Source organism: Silene latifolia, chromosome 11, assembly GCF_048544455.1.
Source record: "Silene latifolia isolate original U9 population chromosome 11, ASM4854445v1, whole genome shotgun sequence".
Classification (NCBI taxonomy): Eukaryota; Viridiplantae; Streptophyta; class Magnoliopsida; order Caryophyllales; family Caryophyllaceae; genus Silene; species Silene latifolia.
Genome location: NC_133536.1, coordinates 20,189,527 through 20,216,818, shown reverse-complemented (window position 1 = coordinate 20,216,818; position 27,292 = coordinate 20,189,527). Strand labels below are relative to the sequence as shown.

Here is a 27,292-nt window from a genome sequence, read left to right as displayed (position 1 = left end):
ATGACAAACGTAAAATGAGAGTTTAATGTTTTGTGTGTCTTTCTCAATGAGGAGTAGGCAATATATACAACCAGAAAGATATTGCTAGCCTAGAATACATGCTACAAATATGGATACAAAGCTAAATTAGTGCTAACAATATGGAATATGCTAACTATATGCTAACTATGTGCTTAATCAAATAAGATCACAATATTCTCAGAATATTGCTCCAATAAAGGGGAATATGGATATGTTGTGGGGTAAGGTGATTAAAATAAGTATAAAATTTACTAAATAAGGAAATAGGGAAGATATTGTGAATAGACGAAAAAGGAAAGAGGGAAATTTACGTAGAATAGGAGGGAGTACTATACACCATAATCAATGTAATTCGGAATTCATAATTTTGTACAATTCAATTCACAATTTTGTAGGTAACTTAAGCGAATTTGTAACCAAAATCCAAACTTAATACCCATAGGTCATAGACTATTACTCACCTGTCAGTTGTCATCCAAAACTCAAATAAATTCTTCGTATGTGTTAGGGTGCAAACTCATGTCCCACATCGGTAGAATAAAGATAGAAGATCATCTTTATAAATGTCTATAAAAAATAATAGTACGAGGCCTTTTGGGAAGGAGCCCAAGAGTAAATCCGTGAGGGCTTGGCCCAAAGCGGACAATATGTGAGGGCTTGGCCCAACGCGGACAATATCGTACTATTATGAGTTGTGGACACAGATGTCCTAACACGTGATATTCACGCTTCCGCACAACAAGTGGTATCAGAGCCCAAGGTTCGAACCTTGGGCTAGACAAAGAGATTCATCAGGCCAAGACTATATGATGCGAGTGTCTAGAAGAGGCCAAGACTATATGATGCGAGTGTCTAGAAGTTGGGGCTGTAGGTTGTGGGACTAGAGTTCTCCATGTCGGTCAAGGTCCGAGTCAAGATGGAAGATCATCCTTATAAATGTTTACAAAAAATAATAGTATGAGGCCTTTTGGGAAGGAGCCCAAGAGTAAATCCGTGAGGGCTTGGCCTCGTACTATTATGGGTTGTGGACACAGATGCGAAGGAGAGGCCCTACACAAGATATTCACGCTTCCGCACAACAATATGCATATTCTATGACACAAATACAATTATCTTACGATCGTACGTAACGGTTAACACTAACTATTGTGACAACATTTCAAACCTTTTGTGCATATACATTCATAATTTTCATGCTCAATAACGCAGGATTAAAGGTTGGCATTATCAATTTATCATAGCGAGCGACACGAGGTTTAGACTTGTTGCTCACCAAAAACAAAAGCAAATTAATGATCACTATTCCTACAAAGTACGACAAATTCTTGTTTAAAGAGCCGAATATCCGTTTTACATTTAAAACGGGTTATCTTATATTCTAATTAAGTATACAAAAATCATATTTAACCCGTTTTCATATCACAAAATTTCATTTGTGACGGCACGTATCCGTCACTTTGGAGTGATGGATAATTGTTTTCATATAAAGACGAGAATATTGCTCTGATACGCTTTCTTTCACTTCCCAACTCTTTCCTTGACTTTTTTTGTCATCTGACTGATTTCTCTAATAACCCAGAAACATATTTTTGGCAATTTTCAACTGAAATCAACCACTCTTTTTTTTTCACCATTTTGCAACCTTCTTGACTACATGACATAGCAGAAATGACACCTTCTTCGAGAATTTATGTTACCCTGATTCTGTTTCAGGCAAGTTTTACTCAATTTTAATGAAATCCCACTTGAATTGATGCAGCAAGATTGTATCTTTCTACTTGAATTAGTTGATATAGAACATGCAGAATTTATGATTTTGGGGGTTTTTTTGGGTAATTTTTATGTGACTGATGATGCTAATGATCTGTGTTGTGCAGGTTGTTATCTGGGGTTGTTTTATTAATTTAGGAAATGCTGATTCTAGCTCTTCTTTACTTGGGTAATTTCCTTTTTTGTGTAATCATTGATTTTGTTGGTTTTGGGAATATTTTATTGTAAATGCTGTAGAACTTGGTTATCCTGGTTGAGTAATATTAGACTGTAAAGAAGTAACTGAATGTTTTGTTACTATGTTTATTAATTTGATCCATAGCGAGGTACGGTTATTATGAATATTCCAAGGATTGAGAATGAGGGGATTGAAGTTGGGAAATTTGGACTTGATACCGCGGTTTTAATTGATAGGACTAGAAGTGTAATCCGTTGGCTCCTAGGCTAGGAGAACTGGAGAAGTTTTCGAAACTGAAGACCCATCTTGTTTAGGTTGAACTTATTGTTATGGTGACTTGTATGTGCATTCAGTGTATTTCAGTTCATAGTTGACAGTTTTGGCGGTATTTGTGGAAGTATGTTTCCCCTAGTTTTCCCCGGAACAGGTAGATACTCTTGCAATTTGAACCACAGTGCTATAAACTATGTTTTGGCTCAATAGTAGAAATTAAGCCTATAGAATTGGCCGTGTGTCTCATTCAAACCAAAAAGGGAACAATTGTCTGCACAGCTGCCACTATGAAAAGGAAACAATCGTCTGAACAGCTGCCACTATGAAAATAGTTCGTCTACAATCTACATCTTTTGAAGAAGGATGTCATTTAGCTTTTATTCTTATTGATGGAATAATGCTGACCTCTAGAAATATCAGACTACCACTCAGATAGCTTTAAGGGGAGAAGAGAGTGACGATAATGAGTATTTAGTTCTCATTAAGCCGGATTCATAGGGGGAGGAGAAGTATTACAGGACATAATGCTCATATATTTGCTTCAAATTGGATGTTGATGCCTTGGTGGCATGAGTCCCAACATTATCATAACATCATGGATTCTACTTACAAAAGTCTTTATTAGCATCTCTATCTACATTATACTCTTTACATCAGCAATGTTTGTTGTCTCCACCTGGTAGGAATTCTGCCAGGTATTGTGTATGGCTGTACGCTGTTATAACACTCAAAGCCAAAAATGAGGAAAGGGGATAAGGGGGAAGAGAAAGCTTTACTGTGTTTTCTTCAACTAGTGTCAGTTTCTGAAATTGCTTATCTTGTCCTTCGAGTTACTAGGCAAGGTGTAAGGCGTTTCTTTAAATTGGTGCCTGTTTTGGTATCTTAACCATCACATATTGTTGTTGGCGCAAAGGGAGCCACAAGAGCAGTCTTGATGCTGATGAGACTCGAAGCCGGTCGTGAGTACCACCTCTCATATTATAGGATGGGTTGTGTGCGCATGGCTCTTGTACTACTGCTGTATCGTTTTATCTGTTAATCTAGACAGTTCTCAGTTTTTGTTGTCTTGTTAGAATATATGTCTGACTCACTACACTTTGTTTTTTTTAGGTCAAGACATTCTGCAGAGTATTGTGCTATGTATGATATTTGTGGAGAAAGTAGCGCGGGGAAAGTTTTAAATTGCCCTTACGGTTCTCCTTCCGTTAAAGTATGTTGACCTTCCCAGTTCTTCAAGAAATCCAAAAGTGACTCCCAGAACTTTTTTTTTTTCCTGAGCACCATTTTTTCTTTCATTTGCAGCCTGATGATCTCTTATCATCAAAAATTCAGAGTTTGTGTCCTGCCATAAGTGGGAATATATGTTGTACAGAAAAACAGTTTGAGACGTTGCGATCACAAGTTCAACAAGTAAGAATGCTTGCTGAGCTTTGATTCTAGCACTAACCTGTTTAATGCTACTGTACATTAGAAGCCCGTGGTAATTTAATTTAGTTGTCTGATTTTCTAGACCTGGTAGAGAGTTGGTTTTTCTTTTTATATTGCTCCTTGTTTTGTAATGCATGTTTCTTGCTCCTTGTTAAAACATTATATATTGGATATTTTACTGCAGGCGATTCCTTTATTAGTCAGTTGCCCAGCTTGCTTGAGGAACTTCCTTAATCTTTTCTGTGAGCTTTCATGTTCGCCGAACCAGAGTCTGTTCATCAATGTTTCTTCCATTGCCGAGGTTAGGAGTCACAACGTAAAATTTTGCTTGGTTTATTTTGTACTATGACATTGCCCTCATGTTCCTATATAGTAACAAGTGTCATACGTTCTTTGTGTGGAAGGAGGCGTGTGTGTGTGGGGCTGCTGTTTCCGCTATGTGTGATGGTTCTGACCCCCTGAAGATAAAACCGAGTGTCTGTGGCTTCATCCTACTATTTCATTTTTTCCCAGGTTGATGGCAACATGACTGTGGATGGCATTGATTATTATGTATCGGAAGAGTTTGGGGAAGGATTATATAACTCTTGCAAGGATGTAAAGTTTGGTAGTATGAATACAAGAGCTATAGATTTCGTAGGAGCTGGTGCCAAGAACTATAAAGGTAATACTTCATATTAAATACTTTCTGCAGCTCTTATACCTTTCCAACTTACACTTATGTCTGTCAAATATAGATAATTAGGTACATTTCTTATGTTCTTATGTATGAAGTAGACCTGATGAATGGTGAAAAGGTTGACATAAAAGTAACCTTTTGCAAGTATGGAACTCATTATCTGACTTGTCATTCCTTTGTACTCATTAAGGGTGCCTACATCATCCTTCATCTGTATGCCTTTTTATTCCTTCATGGACTTAAGGTGTCTCTTATATTTATTTGGTGTGATATACTAGAAATTTAAATTTGTAGCTTCTTGTTGGGCTTTTACCTAGAAGTTCTGTGTGTCTATCCTTTTCACTGATGTTTGAAGTTAGTTAGAAGCTGTTTGAAGTCTTTAGGCTCTCTACTTGTAGCAATGCTGGCAAATCTCAGTTTGAGATTTGATGTCTGAATCGATCATTACAACATGATCTCGTCGTTTCGATATAGATGCTGCCAATATAGATTCGGTGTCATGGCTAATTTATTGTGCCATGCTTGCAGCTTCTTTTCCTTTGTAAAAAATACTTAGCATTCCATTGATTTTTCAGAATGGTTTGCGTTCCTCGGGCAGAAGGTAACATCAGATTTGCCTGGATCCCCTTATTCAATGAATTTCAGGACAAGTGCTTCTACATCTTCTGGTATGAAGATCATGAACGTGTCCGCGTACTCATGCAATGATACTTCACTGGGCTGCTCATGTGGCGACTGTCCTTCATCGCCTGATTGTTCCAGCTCAGAACCTCCACATTCAAAGACAAAGGATTCTTGCTCAATTAGACTGGGCTCTATTGAGGTTCAAATTAATATGGAAAAGATTGTCCACTTTGGTTATTTTGCCAGTTTATTAATTAGACTTTCTTATCCAATGCTGAGGGTTTAGTGATTGATTCGTGCAGATTAAATGCGTTGATTTGTCCATGGCCTTCCTATTTATTTTACTGGTTGGTGCTATTCTTGGATGGGGGTTCTTTTACAAGACTGCAGAAAGGAGTGGTCCTCCATCTATTTCAAAACCATTATTGAGCAAAGTTGATTCCCTTGATGACGAAATTGATGGAAATCTTGGCAGCAAGGTTTGTTACATCTGCCTTAAACAATCCCCTGGAATAAATATTCATTTCTTACTATTGAATGTGTAATGATCAATTTAATTATGTGCAGCATTCTACAATGACTAAGCTAATTCTATGTATACTCCAAATAATTGTCACTAGAGTAAATCTTTCTTATTCAAGATTTTCTAACTTTGGTTTTGTCATCTGTAGTTTTCTACCTAGTTCCATATCGCAACATGTTTTCGCTGGTTTTCTCTATAGTTTGTTGATGAGCTTTATATACAATTTAATATCTGCCTAGAATTCTTTGGGAACTAGATTCGCGCCGTCGCTGCTTGACTGCATGCATAACTGCAAACTGTGCTCTGATTTTTTTTTTTTTAATAGCTTGTGTAATTCTGTTTTAATTAGCCTGTGGTTTTGGCTGAATGGACTCAGTTGCTGGTTAATGATAGGTCTGTGGAGTTTCTGTTGTCCATAGAATGATCTCTCTAAAGAGAGCATAAAGCAATGATAGAGTGAACTACACCTTTCTTCAAATTCAAGTTCTTGCTATTTTTCTTTCGTCCCGAACCCCTGACCTATTGAAACATTTGACTTCTTTGTGCTGCTATTGATTACTTAAAAGGCTGGTATATGTAGCAAGGGATATGCTTGCGAAATCCTTTGATAGCTCATAGCTTTATCAGTTATAATTTTCACTTTTGGCAAGTTGTAGAACCAGTGTGCATTCTCGCTCTTTTTTGTCAGTTCTGTTTTTCAAGTCTATTGATTGGATCATTTCACTGGCCATGCGTATTGTTGACCATATTTTTATTTACAAAATCATGTTTGTAATATAGGTTGCAGAGTCAGCTCCACTAGTGCAGTCTGCTATTCAAGGATTTATGACTGATATTTTCAGGTGAAGCAACTGTTCCTATAGTTCAATTCTTCTCTCTGAGCCTGGCTTGTTTCTGATCAGATATCTAATCCAGGTAGTCATATTACTCCGATAATGATTCTTTTTTAATACTTTGCAGGAGATACGGAAGATGGGTTGCAAGAAATCCCATCATTGTGCTGTGCTCTTCAGTTGGGGTTGTTATCATACTTTGCATAGGGTTAGTACGTTTCGAGGTTGAGACTCGGCCTGAAAAGGTATGTTGTTGTATGATGATCTTTTTGAGTTAAAGTTTGAGGAACATATGTTTTTTTCGTAGAGTTCATCTATATGATAGAGATAAGTTTTTACTGGCACTGAGAAATCAAATAGTTATCTTATAATTTAGCTGTAGACAGTAATGGCTATGTGTGTGAAATACTTCTGACTTGAACAGTAGGCTTAACTGACTATAGATTAGAGCATAAATGGCATGGGAAAAAAAGTTGAAATGAAATGACTAATTGACAAGTAGCAAATTCAGTAAAACGAACAGGTAAATGAAGAAGGATATGCAACACATATCCCCAAAATATAAAAGAGAAGAAAAAATAACAGTAACTAGCGTTACTTAATAGTTCATACTCCTTAGAAAAAATTAAACGGATTTATTCGCAAGGATAGAGCTCTTGGAAAGCTGATTACTGATGTTCTACGTGCTATTTACTGGTTATATGGATTATAAAATAGCTAACTACTGTGACATTGAGCAACAACATTTGATCCCTATTATTACTACATTTGTAGTTGTGGGTAGGTCCAGGAAGTAAAGCAGGAGAAGAGAAGCACTTCTTTGACACTCACTTAGCGCCTTTTTACAGGATTGAGCAGGTATGATATTCCTTTGTTTTCTTGCAGAATTTTTCTGTCAAGTGCAGAATTGTTTGCCCTTTTTTTTTTGTTTTTGTTTTTTTCCTTGTAGATTTCTCTTAATAGATGTACATAGTTCCGCATATCGCTGATAGCATGGACTTTTGCTCCCGTTAAGAAACAACTAGTGCTATCTGTTTGCAAAGTTCATGGAGTGGTTTGCTAGAATGACATTTTATTCGAGTTGATATTTACTGTCACGAATAGTTTTTTATCATTTCCTCTGCTTGTTTTATGTTTTTCTAGTCTCATTCTGGAATGTTTATTTAGGATCTAGGAACAGAGGTGGGGAGTATTATTTTCGATTTGAATGTTGTTGAGGGGTCAGATATCTTTTAGATATCTAGGATCTATTATTCAAAAAGATTGGGAGTTAGACGGAGATGTGGCTCACAGAATTAAAGCGGGATGGCGGGATGGTTGAAATGGAAAAGTGCTACAAGGCTTTTATGCGATAAAGATATGCCCCAAGGATTAAAGGGAAAATTTTATCGCACGGCGATTAGGCCTGCCTTACTTTACGGCTCCTGGGCCGTGAAGCATTGTCACATTCAAAAGATGAGTGTGGCGGAGATGCGTATGTTAGAGGTGGATGTTGCGGCCATACAATGAAAGATCGATTAAGGAATGAGGTGATTAGGGAAAAGGTGAAAGTGTCGCCAATAGAGGACAAGATGATGGAAAACGACTAAGATGGTTTGACCATGTGAGAAGGAGACCTATGGCCGCACCAGTTAGGAGGCTGGAGACTTGGGGAACAAAAAAGGTTGCTATGGGTAGAGGGAGAACAAAACAGACATGGCTGGGAGTGATACAACACGATATGAGATTTCTCGGGCTTGATGAGGGAATGGTGACGGAGAGGGCACAATGGAGGGCAATGATACATGTGGATGTTTAGTATTTGACGTTATTTGATATATTTAATGTTTTTATTTAATTTTTAAAATTTATTTGTTCTTTTTAGATTTATTACACCTTTTTACCAACAACTTTTTTTATATTAATACTTGGTTCACTTTTAAGGTATTTCGGACCCTTAAGTTTTACTTCGGTTTTCAAAATCGTTTTAATCTTTATTCTCGATTTAAATTCTAAGTTTTTATAAAAGAAATCCGTACTTCGATTTTAAAACCTATAAGTTTACCTGACTTTTGTATTATGTTTAACTCCCCTTTTGTTTTTCACATTTTCTTTTCTTTTTTTCGCATTTTTGAGGTGTGCGCTCACCCATGGACGATTCTAAAGGATGATTCATGTTAGCTGACCCCAAATCATTTTGGGATTAAGACTCTGATGTTACCCCAATTCCCATTTATTTCGGCTCCAAATAAGATTAGAGAATGGTATTATCGAACGTATTTTGTTACGTAGTTTATTTTCGTAGTACGTTTTTTACTCATTTCAGTACATTTTCACAATACTTTCCATTCACATACCCATAATCGAAACAAAGCTCTAAACCTAGTTCCTTTGATTACTAACTACACAAACTCAAATCAATTAAATTTCTTCATTATGATAATAAATTAAATATAAAACAAATAATTAGTTTGTTAATTGCATATTACTTATCAAATGAATGTTTAATCTAGCATTTTTGTGGGTTACTTTTGAGTTTGGAGATCTAGGGTTGTTTGGTGGTGGTGGTGGTCTGGCAAAATGGATGGTGGTTATCACTCTTATCAGGAGACGGAGGTTGGTGGGTGGTGGCTGACTGGCTGGGGAGGGGTGAGAGTGAGTCATGGACGACATGGAAACGGGGAAGGCCCAGGTGGTGTGGGTGCAAAAGGACGGTCGAGTGAAGGGCAACGGTGGTTTGACGGGCGACCTGGAGGAGGATAGGTGGAAGTCCGGCTGTTGGTGGTCACGCGGCGGTCGGCAGTGGCTGGAGTGTTGGCTGGTGCAATTGGAGCTTAGGATATACGTGAATGTATACAATCAATTTGTTTTTTTTTTCTCCTTTGTTTTGCGTAGTACACATTGGGAAGAAATGAGAGGGACAATTTGGGAAAAGATGTACCGTAATGAGTAAAAAACGTACATCGAAAATCAACACCCTTTTTTTTTGTTTCTTCTACTTTTTTGTTTGAAAGAGTCAAAGAAAAGAGGAAGTATATAGTATGCCTTAGTTTTTGTGTGTATCAGAAAGGTAAAAACTAAATGGAGGATCTGATGTTATAGTGCATTCTAGGGCTGGAATGTGTAACTCCTTTGACATACTCTTATGAATTGTGTAAGCAAGTTCACCGTAAGTTAATTATTCCCAGGTTATATTGGCAACAATGCCAGATCCACAGAGTGGGGTATCTCCCAGCATAGTCACAGAGGATAATATACAGTTACTTTTTGAAATACAACAGAAGGTACTTGTGACTCTTTAACAGTTAGGTTATTTGTATTATATGAAGATATTTAAGTCGGTCACTCTAGCCGTTCTAGTCTTTACTGTTTCTGAATTTTCTGAGTTTTATGACAGGTTGATGAACTTCGTGTTAATCATTCAGGAACTTTTGTGTCTCTCACTGATATTTGCTTAAAGCCTCTTGGGGAAGACTGTGCCACCCAGAGTATCCTCCAGGTTTTAACTTATAAGCATCAACAATTGCCATCTAGTTTTTGATAATTTCAGCATGGTGTTTTTGCTGTGGTTTTGAATCTCGCGTCAAATATACTTAACGACCCAACATTTGTTATCATTTTGATCTAAAAGTGTTTTTTTTTTCAAGCTAGGTGAATCCTATATTCCTACCTGTGACGCTTATTTCTTCAGCAAAGTCTGCGTATAAATGGTTGATTTTTCTATTTTCTGTTTTTATATTTGACAGTACTTCCAGATGGATCTTGACAACTATGATTATTTTGGAGGCATTGATCATGCTTTGTATTGCTTTCAGGTATTTACTTGTTGAACTCGTGGTATATTTGAAATTTCCACTTTACTTCCCTAAGATTTCTCAAATTCCACTTTTGAGTATTGAGTTTTGGGTTATTTCCCACTTTTAGTGACTTGAGACTTAATATAACCAACAAGATAGTAGACATTCAAATGTAGCAGAAACCTAAAATAATGCTTTGTTTACTAATGCTTTTAACAAACCCCATACAGTTGAACAATTTCAAAAAATTTATTATATATGTTCGGTATAGCTTTGGATAAATGCAATATTAGATACATTCTGGTAAATCTCCGATGGTTTCTGTCAGTATTTCCAATGCATAATTACAGTCTTTCCGTGTCCTGTTCAGCATTACACATCCACTGATTCATGCTTAAGTGCTTTCAAAGCTCCACTCGATCCTAGTACTGCCTTGGGAGGTTTCTCTGGAAATAATTTTTCTGAGGTAGATTTCTTATCTCTTGGTGTAGCCTATGTATTCATGAAAGATAACAGATTAGTGATATAAAGTTCATATGGCAGGCTACTGCATTTGTGGTAACCTATCCAGTCAATAACATGGTTGACCAGTCAAGCGATGCAAGCAGGAAGGTTGTGGAATGGGAACGAGCTTTCATTAAGCTGGCTAAGGTCGTGTAATCTTGATCTCTCTAAATCTCTATTTCAAGCAAATTTTGTGCAAGTATGATACTCCGTATATTAAGTATTCTCATGTTTAAATATTACATCTACTAGAATATAGTCCATTGAAACAAACACAGCTGTTGAATGTTTTTGCTACTAACTCATCTTGTTATTTACAGGATGAACTATTGCCCATGGCGCAGTCCAACAGTCTCACTATAACTTTTTCTTCTGAAAGTTCAATTGAGGATGAACTAAAACGTGAAAGCTATGCTGATGTCGTAACAATTTTAGTAAGTTCTTTCAAAGTTTATGCTTCTTGTTGAATTCTTTGCAGGTAAGGCTAAAATCAAATTGTATTATATTTTTGGACGTACTTACTCTGGTTGTTTTCATGATGTGTAAATTGTCTTTCTATCTGCTTATGTTGCTAGATAAGCTATCTTGTGATGTTTGCTTACATATCAATGACGTTGGGAGACAGGCCTCACTGGTCATCATTTTACATATCGTCAAAGGTACGACATCATTTCATGTTTCCCACCTCAATGCCAGGCAGCCTCTTTACTTGTATATCAAATTACATCCAAGTAGATGGATTGTCTTTGCTCAGTTACATCATTCTTTGGTCGTTTATCTTTTTGACTTGGATTTGAGACTGAGTTTTCTCATCTCATGCTATCTTACTTCAACACATCACTTTGGTTGCAAGTCGCTTGGCGACATGGTACTCCACTACTCCTTCCAACTTGACTTGACAAGACACAACACGTGGTCACTTTTTTAGATTAAAAACATAGGTTTTTTTAAAAACAAAATAGTAGTGTCTGATAGTCAACATACACGCACCAGTGTCCAAGTCAGAAGGTTAATTTGCATGAGGCACATGAGTCACACCATATAAGACGAAGCGACTGATAATTGATTAAATATTTCTTTTATTTCTTGCTGTAGGTTTTACTTGGGCTTTCAGGGGTATTAGTCGTCGTACTTTCTGTACTTGGCTCGGTTGGTTTCTTCAGTGCCATTGGAGTGAAGTCAACATTAATAATTATGGAAGTCATTCCCTTTCTCGTTTTGGCTGTGAGTTCATTTTATTATCTGTTGTTTACCATGCGAAATATTTTGAATCATATACATAAAGGATATAGCTGAAATCAAGTCAGAATTATGATCCATCCAGTCTTTCATTCATGTTACAACAGGTTGGAGTTGATAACATGTGCATATTAGTACATGCCACCAAAAGGCAGCCCATAGAAGTTCCTTTGGAAGAACGAATAAGCAGGGCCCTGGTTGAAGTTGGTCCATCTATAACACTTGCCAGTGTGTCGGAAGTATTGGCATTTGCTGTAGGAGGCTTCATTACCATGCCAGCATGTCGTGTTTTCTCCATGTTTGCAGGTCTGTATTCTTTATGAATGTCTTGGTCATTTGGTGTGTGCAGTCAGATTTTTGATGGATAGACTTTCTGTCTATCTCAACAGCTATGGCTGTCCTGCTGGATTTCCTTCTACAACTTAGCGCTTTCGTTGCACTAATTGTTCTGGATTTCAAAAGAACAGAAGATTTTAGGATTGACTGTTTCCCATGCTTCAGAGTTTCTTCTGAAACTGCAGAATCAAACACAGGTATGTTCAAATTAATTTGATTAATTTCCTTCAAAAGCAGATTATTCCGAAATCGTAGTTGCAAAGAGATTTATCTGATTAAAATTTTTTGACATAGGCATTGATCAGAGTGCCCCAGGGTTTCTTACCAAATATATGAAGGTATGTTCAACATCTTGGTTCATTTTATTATCTGCAATGACAACCATTAGTCCATTACTATGTTAGAGACTGTTCTACTGCAGCCTCTTTGGTAGATATACAAAAGAGGACGACCTTGTCATTACGAGAGTTACTTTTTCATTTTCGAAATGCTTACCTCTGGTGAAGAGTTTTTAATTTGGTTAGGATATTATAAAATCAAGGTAAGAAACCTTTTTGGATTTATACTAATATTCAACCTCCTTTATAATCGGAATATCTCATCTTGCAGGAAATTCATGCACCTGTTCTTGTACGCCGGGGAGTCAAAGTAGTTGTTCTTGTTCTGTTTGCTGGTTTTACTTTGGCAAGCATTGTAAGCTACTTGTACATCTAAGGCAATTTGTTTCCGCTTTAAGTCAGTTTATGTGTGTACTAGGCAGGCCTATGTCTTTTTATTGCTGAATGGAAATATTTAATTCAAGTTTCATTTTTTTTTTTTTTGCTTTTCTGTGAAGGCATTGTGCCCAAGGATTGAACCAGGATTAGAACAACAAGTTGCTCTTCCACGGGACTCGTATCTTCAGGTTTTCGTATTTCGCAGATTCATTATTATTCATGTTTCTTTTTTCACCTCTCATATTCCGTCTCAAAAGTGAACCTGTGGTTGCTACAGGGCTATTTTAATAATATTTCAGAGTATTTAAGAATTGGGCCTCCCTTGTACTTCGTTGCCAAGGATTATAACTACAGGTATTATATTCATTACTTCAGAAAGATTTTCTAAACACTAGAGTGAACTAGTATCTACTATCTACTGTTCTCAATGGTCCTTAGAGATCTTGTTAATATTGAAGAGTTGACTTGAGTGATTTCCATGGTTCCGTGACATTGTTTATATGTTTGATGTATAATCTTATTGATATGAACTTTTACTATATATTGAATGTTCATACAGCTCTAAATCAAGGCAGACAAATCAGCTGTGTTCCATTAGCAAGTGCAACTCTAACTCTCTTTTAAACGAGGTAATTTATGAGGTTAATCTTTTGTCAGTAATCCAGTCTATAGACCTGATTTTTGCTAGGGATTAGTTGTAGTCCATGTTAAATAAATCAGTTGTTAATGATAATGTATTTTGGGGCTAGGGATTCGTACCCCCTTTTCCTTCATCTGCTTATTCTCAAGCTTGCAGTATGCTGTCTTACTAGGCTATTTAAATGCAGATATCTAGGGCTTCCTTGACACCAGAGTCAAGTTACATAGCTAAACCAGCTGCTTCTTGGCTTGATGATTTTCTTGTGTGGTTGTCACCTGAAGCTTTTGGCTGCTGTCGAAAGTTTGTTGATGGTAGTTATTGCCCCCCTGATGATCAGGTTGATTTTCATCCAAACTCCTTCATGCGCATTTATAGGATTGTTTGCTACATTAGAAGACTTCTAGAAAAAGAAAATGCTATAGATCTTCTGTAAACAATGATTTACCCAATCTTAACTTTCTCTTGATGAGACCTATCACGGCTTCAGGGATCCTTAGCTTTTCGTCATTTAAATATTCTATTATCAGTGTGAAATAATTAAAAAAAAACGTAAAAACTAATAACTTAAAAGGAGTGCCTTGTTTTTCATACTTTTAAGTTCTCAAAAGAATTGCACATGGAACTACAGTATACTCCTATAAGTCATCAAATTTATGTTTAGATAGTTTTCGGGGATGCCACATTGAGGAAAATATCCCAGCTTTTTGGTTTACAATTTGAATGCTGGATCAGATTAAAACTGAAAAACCAAGTGAGATATTTTGCTCACTCCTAGTTATAGAGGCAATCCATGTATGTGGACCCAACTTCGAAGAGGGTAAGAAAGAACTTGGTGATGTCATGTGGCTTTATTTGGTGGTTTAGTTAGACTTTAAATGTTATTGAGTAGATTAAATCCATCTACAAGACGCTCACTGACGACTAAGTTTGTAGAAATTGTATTGTATTTTCAGATAATTTGGTTCATCTTCCTACTGTTACCAACAATATCATCATCATTATCTGGCAATCATACTTGTCATTAAAATGCCATTTCATATGCAAATGATACTGCTATTGTATACTGGGTCTGGCTTTTGTTTTTTTCTGGCAGTTCCAATAAGCTTATCTATTACTGTCATTTGGTTCTCCATTCTCCAGCCTCCATGCTGTGATCCTGAGGAAGGATCCTGCGAATTGGGCGGTGTCTGTGAAGATTGTACCACTGTAATGGATCTTCTGTCTACATTTTCTCTATCTCTATTTCAGTCATGCAGAGTACTCTCAAATTAACTTGTTAGGGACATTGCAGTGCTTTCGTCATTCAGATTTGGACAATGATCGTCCTTCAACTGACCAGTTCAGGGATAAGCTCCCATGGTTCCTCAGTGCGTTGCCTTCAGCTGATTGTGCTAAAGGGGGTCACGGAGCATACACGACTAGTCTTGACTTGAATGGTCTATTTCTTCCTCTTTTCGGTTCTTGATTCTGTGTTTGTGAGGCATTGCTTTTTGCCACTTGAAAAAAATGCAAATATCCAGATCTTTAACTATCTACGATACTCATCAGGCTATGAGAGTGGTGTTATCAGAGCATCTGAGTTTCGAACATTCCACACTCCAGTCAATAAACAGGCAAGCCCATAGCCTTGTGATAAACTCTACCTAACTGGCAAAATAGTTTCTTGACTGGATTTATAGTATGCCCAAGACCTCTAAGTCATTTAGTTCTGAATAACAGAGTGACTACGTCAATGCACTACGTGCAGCTCGTGAGTTCTGCGCAAAAGTCTCTGATTCTCTGAAGGTATGTATCTGGAATGGTATATTAGAAAGGCTCTTTATCTTTTACTTTACCGCTTTGGCATGAATGAGTCATGTGCCTCACGGAACTAGATAATTTAAATTGTTCTCTTACCGGTTGAGTGAATGATTGTTCACCTAAATTTTTTCTCTGGGATTTCTTTGCAGATGGAGATCTTCCCGTATTCAGTCTTCTACATTTTCTTTGAGCAATATCTAGACATTTGGACAACTGCTCTGGTCAACCTTGCAATTGCGCTGGGTTAGTAGTGCTTTAATAAGCTTCTGCTGTGCAAATTATTCTAGTTTATTCTATTTTTACTTGTTTCAAAAATAGTAAATGGTAAATAGTTTTGGCTGAGCCAAAATTTCCATCATACTCATCCATGAGTGTGTATTTTGTTGCAGGTGCTGTATTTGTTGTATGCCTAATTATAACATCCAGGTTTGGACCTCCATTCTCAAAATTATGAAGCAATTTTTGGCTCATGCTCTTCTTATTTTAATTGATTATGGAACCCTTGTTGCTTGTTTCTTCTGTTACATGCAGTTTGTGGAGCTCAGCTATCATTTTACTTGTTCTAGCAATGATTGTGGTGGATCTAATGGTATATTAATGAACATCACTCATTTTTCCATTTATAGACATTGATTGCTCTAGAAACGTGTGTGACTAATCAGTATTCACAAATCACAATAGAGTCGCTGTTGTTGATGGGCATTTGCTTTCAACATAAAAGAGCCTTCAATTACAGTGATCTAAGTTGGATTTTGTATTACTGTATATATTATTATCAAGAGGGCTTCAAAGAAGAGGATATTCATATGCTACTAAAACTTACGAATGCCTCATTTTGCCTTCGTTCATGTATATCAGGAAAATCTTTGGTGTTTCTGTTGTGCACTTCTGGTTTACTGATAACCTTCCAAATCCACTTGGGAGATACGAGTGTTTGTTTCTTTTCTGATTTTTAGTGGCGTCAGAAAACTCAGTTTAAAAATCAAAATGCAGGGCGTTATGGCAATTCTTGGTATCCAGTTGAATGCAGTTTCTGTTGTTAACCTTATTATGTCCATTGGCATTGCTGTTGAGTTCTGTGTTCATATAACACATGCCTTCTCGGTAAACGCTTCAAACTCGAATCTCCTTTCTCTCTTTTTTTTTTTTTTTTGTATATAACTAGTTTGCATATTGCCCTCTATGGAGGTCAAGAATTCGATCAGCTATGTTACTTTTATTTTTAGGAAAAGAGCTGCTCATAAGTACCTTAGACTTCCAAATAATTGATGTATAGACACCTCTGATTTGGTGCAAGTGGTGCTAAAACCTATGGTACTTCCAACTATTTATATTACCTCGTGTATCTGTGTCCCATACTTGACTATAGGCAGGAGTAGGGCACTCAGCCGGGTTCGACACTTAAGACACACACCCATGTCAGATATTTCTAAGCAACTTTGTGTTATTGTGTAACGTAAGCTGAAACATATTGAAACTCTTATATCAGAGTTCCATTCAGTTGCACATATTGCCTATGAATCTTCACTTTGTCACTGACCTACTATTAAAATATAAAGAAAGGCTGTTATTGCCTTGTAGGCTTGTACCATACTACATTGAACACTTGGGCACGCATCCTTGTTAGATTCTATTAGGGGCCATTTGGTTCAAAAAGACGGAATAAAATAGAATGGAATATGATACCATGGGGGCATAGGGTGATCTAACCCATACTTCCTTAAAGTTGTTTGGTTCTTTATAAGTTTGTAGAATGAGGGACTCGAGTTTGAATCCTATGGGGGAGGGTGGGTATGAGATTCCAAGGGGTTAGGGTGGAGTTAGAATCCATTAGGTTTCTAACTCCATTCCAAAACACCCCAAGCAAAAAATGAAATGGACCGACCAAATCCATTTCCGATGGAGCCAACGAAAAACACCCTTCGACAAGTATAACTGTATAAGTAACATAGCAAGTACTTCGAGTTCTTCAAAAGATGAGTAGCTTATTGAAATGACTTCAATAATTCAAGGAAATAATGTTGAACTTGTCATGCTGCCATCTTCAGGTTTGTCTTGGGGATCGTAATCAGCGTACAGAAGAGGCTCTTGGTACTATGGGAGCTTCTGTTTTCAGGTGAGTCCCATGTTCACATCTGTCAGCGGTCTGCAGCCTGCATGGCTTCCGTGACATTCTTAATGCAGCTTCAGTCGCTCCAAATGTGTATAAAATTCCTTCATCAAGACACCAGAGACTTTATATTAAGTCAACCATAAATTTTCAGTCTGAGCTCTAACCATATGAAGCAAAGTTTACTCAGAAACCTCAAATTTGTTAACATTTGTTTGCCCATCTTTGACAGTGGAATCACACTAACGAAACTGGTTGGAGTTATTGTCCTCTACTTTGCAAAATCTGAGATTTTTGTGGTCTGTCACCTGTCCCTTGGCTTCATTTATTTCCAGGACCTATTGCATGAGTAGTTTAACCGATTCCTGACCTTTGTCTTATTTGCAGGTTTACTACTTCCAAATGTACCTGGCTTTAGTTATCATCGGTTTTTTGCACGGGCTTGTCTTTTTGCCGGTAAGTTATCACTTTCCACCTAATCTAGAGTAGTACATAAATCCTGTTCAGTATATAGGACCTATGTTACTCCGACTCTTCTAATTTCCTCGCGTACCCATGTCCAACACTCGACACTCGGACATGGTATGACACTTGGTTACCTCATTTTAGACCAAAATATGCATATTTAAGAAAAAAAAAAAAAATAGCCGTGTCCGACACTTGGACACGCATCCGTGTCGGATACTTCTAAATAAGTCTGAGTAACATAGTATAGGACTATAGGACTGTCAAACTTAAATGAGAGCATCTAGAACTCTAGAAGGAAAGATCTGATTAGATGACTGAAAAAGTGAAAATTAGGAAAAAAAGGTATCTCGGTAGATTAACGATAACTTATGGCCGCCGGTCTTGAGATAAAAGCTTTTGGTTGGTTTCACTTGTTGCAAGGTTTTCGCAACGGTATTCTTTGGGTATGCACCATCCGGTTTATTTAAGATTGGAGTTGGGTAGGACTGCATGGGCGCAAGTTTCTCCCTCTTGAGAGTTTTGACACCCCTTCATTTCATAGGGTATTGAACTCGAGATATATGGTTAAGCTAGATTAACCCCGTGGTAAATAACCTATAAGTGCAATTGCTCGTGGATTTTTGACAACGGTGTTGACAAAGATACTCCAATGGCTGGGTTGATATTTCAAGCTTTGTGATTGGCTCTGGAAAATGCATTTATGCACCTGTTGTTTTTTTGATGTAGTAAAGCGGGTTATAATGGCAGTTTTGATGTTGGTGGTTTTTGACCCGTGTCATGCAGACCACCATCCAATGGTATTACCATCTAAGCTAGCTAGTTGACATCAGAAGCTCAATTAGATTTAACATGGTTGTACAATGCTCTTATACATAATTCTTTTTTCCCTGATCATCTGCATCCCTAAACGATCTCTCTCAAAAAGGTCAACTAGCTAGATTAGGGAAGAGCCATACAGACATACCGTAATTATAGTTCATTGTTATAAACCGATCTTTGTATTACTATCACCTCCATTGTTCTACCATCTCCGATTCATTAATTGCAGGTACTGCTAAGTTTAGTCGGACCACCACCGAGAATCATTCCTAGGAATGATAGGCTAGATGGCGAGCACTCTCCTTCTGTACAGTTGAGCTAACTGGCCACAGTTTGTACGTTTCATGCAATGTACATTTTTATAGAAAGATTGGCGAATCTTGATTGCTGGGTTGTATTATGATCATGAACAATCAATACGCCTTGAACATACAGGAGTAGTAGTTTTCGAGTTTTCTCCAACTCAACTGAGGCACACAGATGCTTGTGACATAACCTGTGCCTAGATACTTTCTGCGATACTTCATTCGATGTTTATAAACCTTCTCTTTGTTACAGGTCTCCTATTTTTAAGTTTGTATCGACACATTTGTTGCATTTCTAACCAACAGAGATTTTTCGCAGAGTCATCTTCAAGAAAATATTTATGTACAACGAATCTTTGTTTTTATTTTATCTACCTTGAATCTTTCAGTAACTTGTTTCGACCCTCTTCCCTATTTCTCCGAGAAAGTGAGCCAGCAGTTCAAACACTACGAAAACTTCATAGATCAGAAATCTGTAATTTTTACATTCAAACGTATTTTTACATTCAAACGTAGTCCCATAATACACTTTACACTATTTTTTTTTTGTCCGAAACAATCTATATTAGTATCGAATCATGAGTACACACATTATTAGCTACATAATTACCGAGTATATAACTAACTAATCAGTAATCACACTTGTATCAGTGTTAATCATATGCCTAATCTTAAATCTAATTGCATACTAGCACCATAATCTGCAGCCGGACGACCCACATCCTCCACATCCTGAGCAGGTAGATTAAGATCGATAACGAATTGGGCCTTAACAGGCTGAGTAGATGGGTCAAGCCGAGACCTGAAATTTGACGTAGAGGCCGGTCCACCCAACCCAAGATCAATTTCTTCGAAATTACAATCAAAATGACAATTCTGCCCTTGGACAATAGCATTGGTGACTTCCTCCTCAACACCACCATCCTTAGTAATGGCGTAACAGCCCTTAACGTTCTTATGACTCGCGCGATGGCCTCCTAATGCTTGGTGAGTCGGGAACGCTTTCTTACAACTCGAACACTCGAACCTAGCCGAGGAGATAGTGGAGTTGGCAAGGAGGAGCAAACTAGCGGCAACCTCAAGGTCATCATCAGAAGGTGGCGGAGAATGACGTAGGTGTGGTGGAGGGTTAATACCGCGCCATTGGCGTTCAGGGTGGCAGCGCATGTGGCCGAAGAGGGCTTTCCATGACCAGAATGTCTTTCCACATTCAGTACACGGACGGGTTATCTTGGGCGCAGACGGGTCTGGTTTTCTTGATGGGATTTTCGGTATTGGTGTGGGCTTAATACGGAGGAATTTGGACCGTTTACGCCTGTGGTGGGCGGTAGAGGACGGGAGAATGGAGAAAGTCTCGGGTGAGGGCGAAGGCGAAGGCGGTATGTTGTTGTTGGTGTCATCCATGTTTGTTTTAGAATGGAGGAAGGAAGGAAGGAAAAGGAGGGAAGTGGGGAGGTGAAGTGAGTTTTGTAGAGGGGGTTGGCGGTTATGTGTCCTCATCCAACTAACAGTTATTGGCGGTTATTTTATTTTGGGAGCATCAACCAAGTTAGTTAGTTATTGGGTGGAATATATGCTGCTGTGTAGTGCTTGTTCGTTTGACGGTTACTTGTCTTTTTGGTTTGTGCTAGTCTGCTGGTCCAATTGACTACTCCCTCCATTCAACTCCACTTTACAAGTATTCCATTTCCGTCTATTCAACTCCACTTTACATGTTTCCTTATTTGAACAAAAAAAAGACAATTCTACCCTAATTAAAACTACCTATTTACAAAAAGTGTCATTGTTACCCCACCTTAATCTACCATAAAAACCCACCCTAAACTAATTACCAACCCAATTATTTTCCCTAACCCAACCCAACCCACTAATCTTTCCCTCCAAAAAATAACCTTGGCCCACTAGAAATTGTAACCCAACACTCCAAATCCATTCAAATTCCGTCTGGTTCATCCCCTCAACCAACCCAATTGAATGCTCTCATTCTAGATCCTTCCTTCAAACCCTAAATGTCATTCTCACCTACTCTCCTCATTCCGCCTCTTTCTCTAAACACTGCCCTCTCTATTTCTCTCTCTAAATTTCGAAAATTGTTCTTTGTAAACCCTAAAAAATATCCTTCATCCGCCTCTTTTCTTATCATCTCCTTCATTCTTGCCTTTGTTTTTCACAATCTTACAACACAACATCATTTTACCTTTATAAATAATGAGTAAATCACATGTAAACTGTGATGAATCTTGTTTTCAATGTTTAATTCAAAGATATAAAGATGGGTATGAGGAAGATGAAGATGAACCACAAGAATCAGGACCCGACTCCCCTCCTATGCACATGTTTGTTCCTGACACATTAGATCCGGACGATTGAGGAACTCAAGTTGAAGAAACACAGTTTGATGATCTAGAAGTTCGTTCAAAAAATGATGATTCTCGTAGATCTGATGTTAACCCGGTTGAAGCTGTACCGCAATCACCAAGTTCGATTAAATTCGATCAATATGTTGCCAGGTTCGTTGCAAAACAAAAGGAGAAGACTGAGACACCAAGTTCTCTAAGAATGAAAGCGTATATGGAGAGGGTCCATGCAAGACTTCATAAATCGTCTAAATAGGAAGGTCCATTTCTTATTCTCACAATCTATTTTTTTTTTTTTTTTTTTTTTTTTGAGGTTCATGCATGTTCTGGTTTTTTTTGCTGCTGGGATTTGCTGCTGTTAGGTTTAGCGATTGGTTTCTGGTGATTTTACATTTGTTCAATTCTGTCATCAAGTTCTTATTATCGTCTGTTGGTGTTAGGCTGCTTCTGGTTTTTATGCTGATATTTTCAATTCTGCCATAAAGTTCTTATTCTCGTCTGTTGGTGTTAGGCTGATTCTGGTTTTTATGCTTTTTTATGCTGATATTTTCAATTCTGTCATAAAGTTCTTATTCTCGTCTGTTGGTGTTAGGCTGATTCTGGTTTTTATGCTTTTTTATGCTGATATTTTCAATTCTGTCATCAAGTTCTTATTCTCGTCTGTTGGTGTTAGGCTGCTTCTGGTTTTTATGCTGATATTTTCAATTCTGTCATCAAGTTCTTATGCTGATATTTATGCTGATATTTTCAATTCTGTCATCAAGTCCATTAAACTGATAACTTCACTGATAATTGTTTGTTCAAAGTATCTAAATGAATATCTGATGGGTTCAAATCTGAATATCTGTTGCCTTATGCTGGTATTTGCTCAATGATGATTCTACCTTAATGGTTTGAGAGCAATATCTGAACTTTGAATTGAACTAATTTTAGGTAATTGGCCATTTAATTGAAGTAGTTTTGCCACCACATGGTCTACCAATGTTAAGCGTGTGTGTACTGTTCCATTTTAGTTGCAGTAATCATGTGAACCAGTGTGTTTGACAACTCCATGATGACATTAGCATCAAATGTTTGAGAGTTGTGTTGGTTTTTGCTTAATGGACATAGTGTGGTCTACCTTCATTGGGTGTGTGTGTAGGAGGCATTACTACTTTGATGAACTCTTAAAGCCACCACATGGTTAACAATTGAATTGGTGTGTGCTAACCACTACGAGTAAACAATTGCAGTAATGAGTTAGTATGGTATACCTTCATTTTGTTTCTGTGTAGGAAGGCTTAAGAGTTCACACAACTCAATGATGAGGCCAAATTAGGCACGAGAGTTGTTGTAAATTTGATTTTTATTTAAACTAAATGAATTTTAAACATCCCTCCCGAATTAAATCGATAACATTAAATCGAATCGATAACATTGCCAATGAACTGAGCTTCATACATTGTTGTGCATTACAAAGTTCTAAGTTTGGTTAGAAGTTAAACATTTCTTACCATTGAAATGTTTATTCTCTAAACAAATCACAAAAGAGTAGTCATCATTATTCAGTACTTACACTTTCTAAATTAGTGGTTTGTTCCAACATTGTAACCTAATTCTGTCATCAAGTACTCTAAACCTTCTGTTTGACCTAGTCCTTGTAAATACCCAATGCTTTCCCTCACCAAGTCTTCATTGACCTCCAAATTTATTGGTAATATGCCAAGGGCAGCAAGATGATCCTTTGACATATGGGGGATTGCAAAGTTATTATGACCAGTAGCTTTCATAATTTCAATCATAACACATTGTAGTGTGAGGAAAACTTTGTTGAGTTTGTATGCATCATAATCAACAAATGCTTGCATAACTGAATTGACTAGTTCGTCAACTGACCTGGATGCTTGACTTGATTGTAAGGACTGTAATGCCCTAAAAAAACCAAGGTCATTAACATTTAAATCTGGTGAATTTGGAGGTTGAAAAACTAACTCAATGTTGAACCCATCGTGTTTGCAAATGACCATAAATTCGGGTCATTGTTCTTTATATGAGGCCTAGCATTATCTTGTTGTATGAATATATGCTTACTTGCTCCTTCTGGCCATTTACTCTTGATTGCTGGAATCACTTGTTCAATTATGCATTGCCTTCACTTGTTTTGTGATTGAGTCAATTGGCTTTGTCTCCAATGTACCCCTTGGTCTATTTCTACTTGATCTTTCTGCTGGTTGTTGTTTAGTGAAAGGAAACATGCCAATTTTTCCATCAAATAGTAACTCACCAGTTTCTGAATAAATTGGCCTACTAACTGCACACATAAACATGACTTTTGTGATATACCTTTTTGATTGACAACTTCTATGTGGCAATTCTTCCCCTTCAACCACATAAAACTTGTGACCATCATAACTAATGTAAAACCACTTCTCATCCATGTGTATTACATTGCTCATTTCTGAAAATTTGATCTTTGTCATTGGTATTGCATTTAAATCTATAAAATCTTGCACAACTTGTTCAACTAGTAAGCACTTCAAAGCATGCTTCATTCTATGAACCTTGTTTGCATCAGTGAGTTGAGGATGTAGTGGGCTTGTGTGTGGTTTCAATAAACCTTCACAAACCCATGAGTGGACTGTTCCCACTGAAACTCCAGTGTTTTTTTGAGACCCTTTCCATGGTGTCTCTTTTTTCCCATTCTAATGATTTTATGAGCTCTAGGTCAGGTAGTATACGCTTCCTATTCTTGTTGCCAATTCTTTTGCTTTTTACATCTAACTTTTGACCAACTATTCTTGGTGTTTTTGCAAGCTTCCATATATCAGAAATTGTTCTTTCCTTTACTCCAAACCCGACATACCTTGCCTTGAATGCACCATGAGACAGTTTTCCTTATTCCGACTGCTGGAGCAAGTAAATCGCCACTTCTTCCCTACCATCTTCTGAAAGACACTTGCCCGACATTGTAATTCTGATGTTTCTAGTTTTTTTTTTGACTGAACTGTAATTTGGGACTGAATCTGTAATTTTTTCACTGAACTGTAATTTTGGACTGAAACTGTACTTTTTGGACTGAAATCGTACTTTTTTGAAACGTAAGTTTGGTTGCCAGAAATCTGTAAAATTTTTTAGAGGAAAGAAACTGTAATTTTATTTAGAGGAAGTAGAGTGTAGTTTTGTTGGCTCAAGAAATGTGTAATAATGTAGGATGAACTCAGGTTATGTAAAGAAGCAACTCAAGTTGCTGATTTGATGGGTTTTGGAGGGAAATGTTAGAATATTTGAACTTCCCTCACATTTGATGGGGAAATGTAATCAGAAGTACAATTTGGAGGGAGTTTTAACCCACTAATGATATGCTTAATCTTACTTGATTTCTTCCCTAATAAAGCAGAATTACTATGTTGAATGGTACTTTTATCATTGTTTATTAGCACCCTTAATATCCGTGTAAAAGGCAATGTTGCAAAGTGGAGTTGAATGGAGGGAGTATATTTAAAACGGGCTGTGGGCTCTGGTTTTCTGCCGTAAAATCAAGTCCAGACATTTACAGGTTTGGCTAGGTCGATTGTACTGTATCGTGTTTGTGACGGAGTAAATAGATGGCGACATGGGTCAGCGGACAGTGGCCCGTGATGTTACTGTTGTGTCGCACTCTGTTTCACAATAAAAAAAAAAAAGAAAAAAGATTTTCTACGGTATACTCCAAAGTATCCAAATTTGGGTTTTTAAAGCCTTTAAATATTGTCACATAAAAATGTATATTGATAAGTGAATAATGATTATGTTGATGGCTCAACGTATTTCGGATGAGGAATTCTATTCACTCCCCTAGGACATAAACTAAGAGAGCAACAGTGAAAATGAGACGCAATAGACTTAATATCCTAGATAATACAAGTAATAGACGCAATAGGCTTTTCCGATCCAGCAATCTGCAGAACCAAGACAAGACAATCTGTAACCAACCTAACATGAAGATACCCTTCATCCAAGGCCCATTTTAGCACCTTGATAGCAGCCTGACCTTCGGCTTGCGGGGCAGAAGAGGCAAACGAGCGAGGATGCGTAGTATTCCTTAAGATCCCATCACCATCCAACAAGCATCACCCCATGTCAGAACTTCTATCAGCCCTCCAAGCAGCATCGCACTTAATAGTGCAAACGTTTCCGCACACAGGTCCACCAACAATCCAATAGGGAAATGAGTTTCCAATCCTCTTTGCTAATCCAAAATCAGAAGAGAAGCCCAACAAAGACACTTGAAATAGGCTAGCATCCTTATTGCACGCAACCTTATTCATACACTGAATGTCACCAAGAATAGAATTGAGAGCACCCATAGGCCAAGAGAGACGATTCCTGAAGACCTTATCATTCATACAGCACCAAATTCTCCAAAGGGTAGCGATAAGGGGGAAAAGGAGGGAGTTAGGATCTGGGCCAATTAAGAAATACGTGACCCAGTTAATGACTCAAATCCTAACATCAATATCCACCCTCAGTGATTCCAATATCTAAAGGGCAGCCAAACCATAGAGTTTTCGCAAAGTTACAATCTCTGAAGAGGTCAGAAATAGATTCCACACAAGTAGGTAAGCCATCACAAAGAGTACAAGAGGAGCGCCAATTCATCTTGCGTTTGAGGAATTCAGAGCCCACGGAAGGGCGTTAGCCATAAATTTCCATAAAAACACCCTTAGTTTGTTAGAAATAGGCAACTTCCAGGGCTTTGATTTGCAAAAAGCCACAATGGTTGCAGACATTCTAGAGCGATCAACACCCGTGATAGATCCATTAGATAAGGCCTTAGCATCATAATATCCCGACTTGACAATGAAGACACCATGTTTAGAAAATTTTCAATAGAAGGAGTCATCCGAAGGTTGACACAGAATATAAGTTGCGGGGATTTTCTTTGCAACTCCCTTACCCAGATCGAAACCAAGAGAGGAAAGATCCCATCTTCTGTGATTGTCATGAAGGTCACCTCCCAGGAGTGTGGAGTTAGTAGGAGCGTCAAAAGAATCCCCGCAAAGATCATGAAGACTATAATCCTCTATCCATTTACTCTTCCAAACATTAAGACGAGATGAAGATCCAATTGTCCAAGCAATATTGTTGTAGATAAGACTGGAACCCCAGACAAAGCTTTTGAGGGCCCATGACGACGCATGGGGAGCCTTCCAACGATTCTGGAATAAAATATCATCTTGGATACCAAGCTTGGGACCAATAACTTTACTAATAAGGCTTTCCGGATCACATAAGATTCTCCAAGCATATTTGGCAAGGAGCGCTTGGTTTAAGCAATCAATATTGCGAAGACCAAGGCCCCACTTCTCCCACATGCCTACTAAGAAAGTCTTTACTACACCAATGAATAGACCTATTAGTTCTAGTTCCACTCCACCAAAATGCACCATCAAAGACTGAAGTTTTGATGTTACACTTACCGGTATGCGAAATACTGATAGAGAGAAAAGAGATAGTGAAGAGAGAACATAACGAATAAGAGTTAGTTTACCAGCCGAAGAAAGGAATATTATTCCAGGAGGATAGCCTTCACTTAATTTTTTCGACGATAAATTTAAATAACTCCCTCTTAGAAGACCCAATACTCGTTGGTAAGCCAAGATAGTTGCCAAGATCATGCTTAGGAGCAAATTTAAAATTAGTCAAGCATTTCTTGACCGTCATAAGTGAGCAATTTGGACTAAAAAGAATAGAGAACTTATCTTTATTAAGGCAATGTCAAGAGGCAGCATAATATTCATCGATTAAGTTCATAAGAATGTCCATATCCTATAGTCACCATGAATAAAGAAGAGCAAATCATCTGCAAAAAACAGTTGGGAGATTTTCGGACCGTTCTTGCATATCTTAATACCCTTAATGAGGTTACCATCCT

The 27,292-nt window shown here is 37.6% G+C and overlaps 2 protein-coding genes across 3 annotated transcripts; one reads left to right on the top strand and one right to left on the bottom strand.

Annotated features, from left to right (window-relative positions):
* The first annotated feature begins 1,307 nt into the window (after positions 1–1,307).
* LOC141611320 (uncharacterized) lies at positions 1,308–19,427 on the top strand. 2 transcript variants are annotated; one of them, XR_012528584.1, is made up of 40 exons: positions 1,308–1,734; positions 1,899–1,960; positions 3,353–3,452; positions 3,545–3,652; positions 3,855–3,971; positions 4,184–4,334; positions 4,925–5,172; positions 5,276–5,452; positions 6,277–6,338; positions 6,457–6,574; positions 7,104–7,187; positions 9,497–9,592; positions 9,706–9,807; positions 10,055–10,123; positions 10,476–10,571; positions 10,649–10,756; positions 10,930–11,043; positions 11,185–11,268; positions 11,705–11,833; positions 11,956–12,154; positions 12,238–12,381; positions 12,479–12,522; positions 12,794–12,877; positions 13,020–13,088; positions 13,178–13,254; positions 13,460–13,529; positions 13,728–13,877; positions 14,681–14,746; positions 14,832–14,976; positions 15,089–15,153; positions 15,260–15,325; positions 15,490–15,583; positions 15,730–15,766; positions 15,872–15,929; positions 16,334–16,444; positions 17,389–17,456; positions 17,683–17,749; positions 17,838–17,906; positions 18,967–19,177; positions 19,218–19,427. XR_012528584.1 is itself a non-coding variant. In XM_074429836.1 (39 exons), exons 1-39 carry the CDS (start codon positions 1,690–1,692, stop codon positions 19,057–19,059), a joined length of 3,846 nt encoding a protein of 1,281 aa, XP_074285937.1. In that variant the 5' UTR covers positions 1,519–1,689; the 3' UTR covers positions 19,060–19,427. The 2 variants fall into 2 exon arrangements, 1 of the variants encoding a protein (XP_074285937.1); XM_074429836.1 differs by having other exon boundaries at positions 1,519–1,734; positions 18,967–19,427.
* Positions 19,428–19,699: 272 nt separating this feature from the next.
* On the bottom strand, positions 19,700–20,446 carry LOC141613063 (zinc finger protein ZAT3-like). The gene has a single exon (XM_074431798.1). It carries the CDS (start codon positions 20,444–20,446, stop codon positions 19,700–19,702), a length of 747 nt encoding a protein of 248 aa, XP_074287899.1.
* Positions 20,447–27,292: the final 6,846 nt, after the last annotated feature.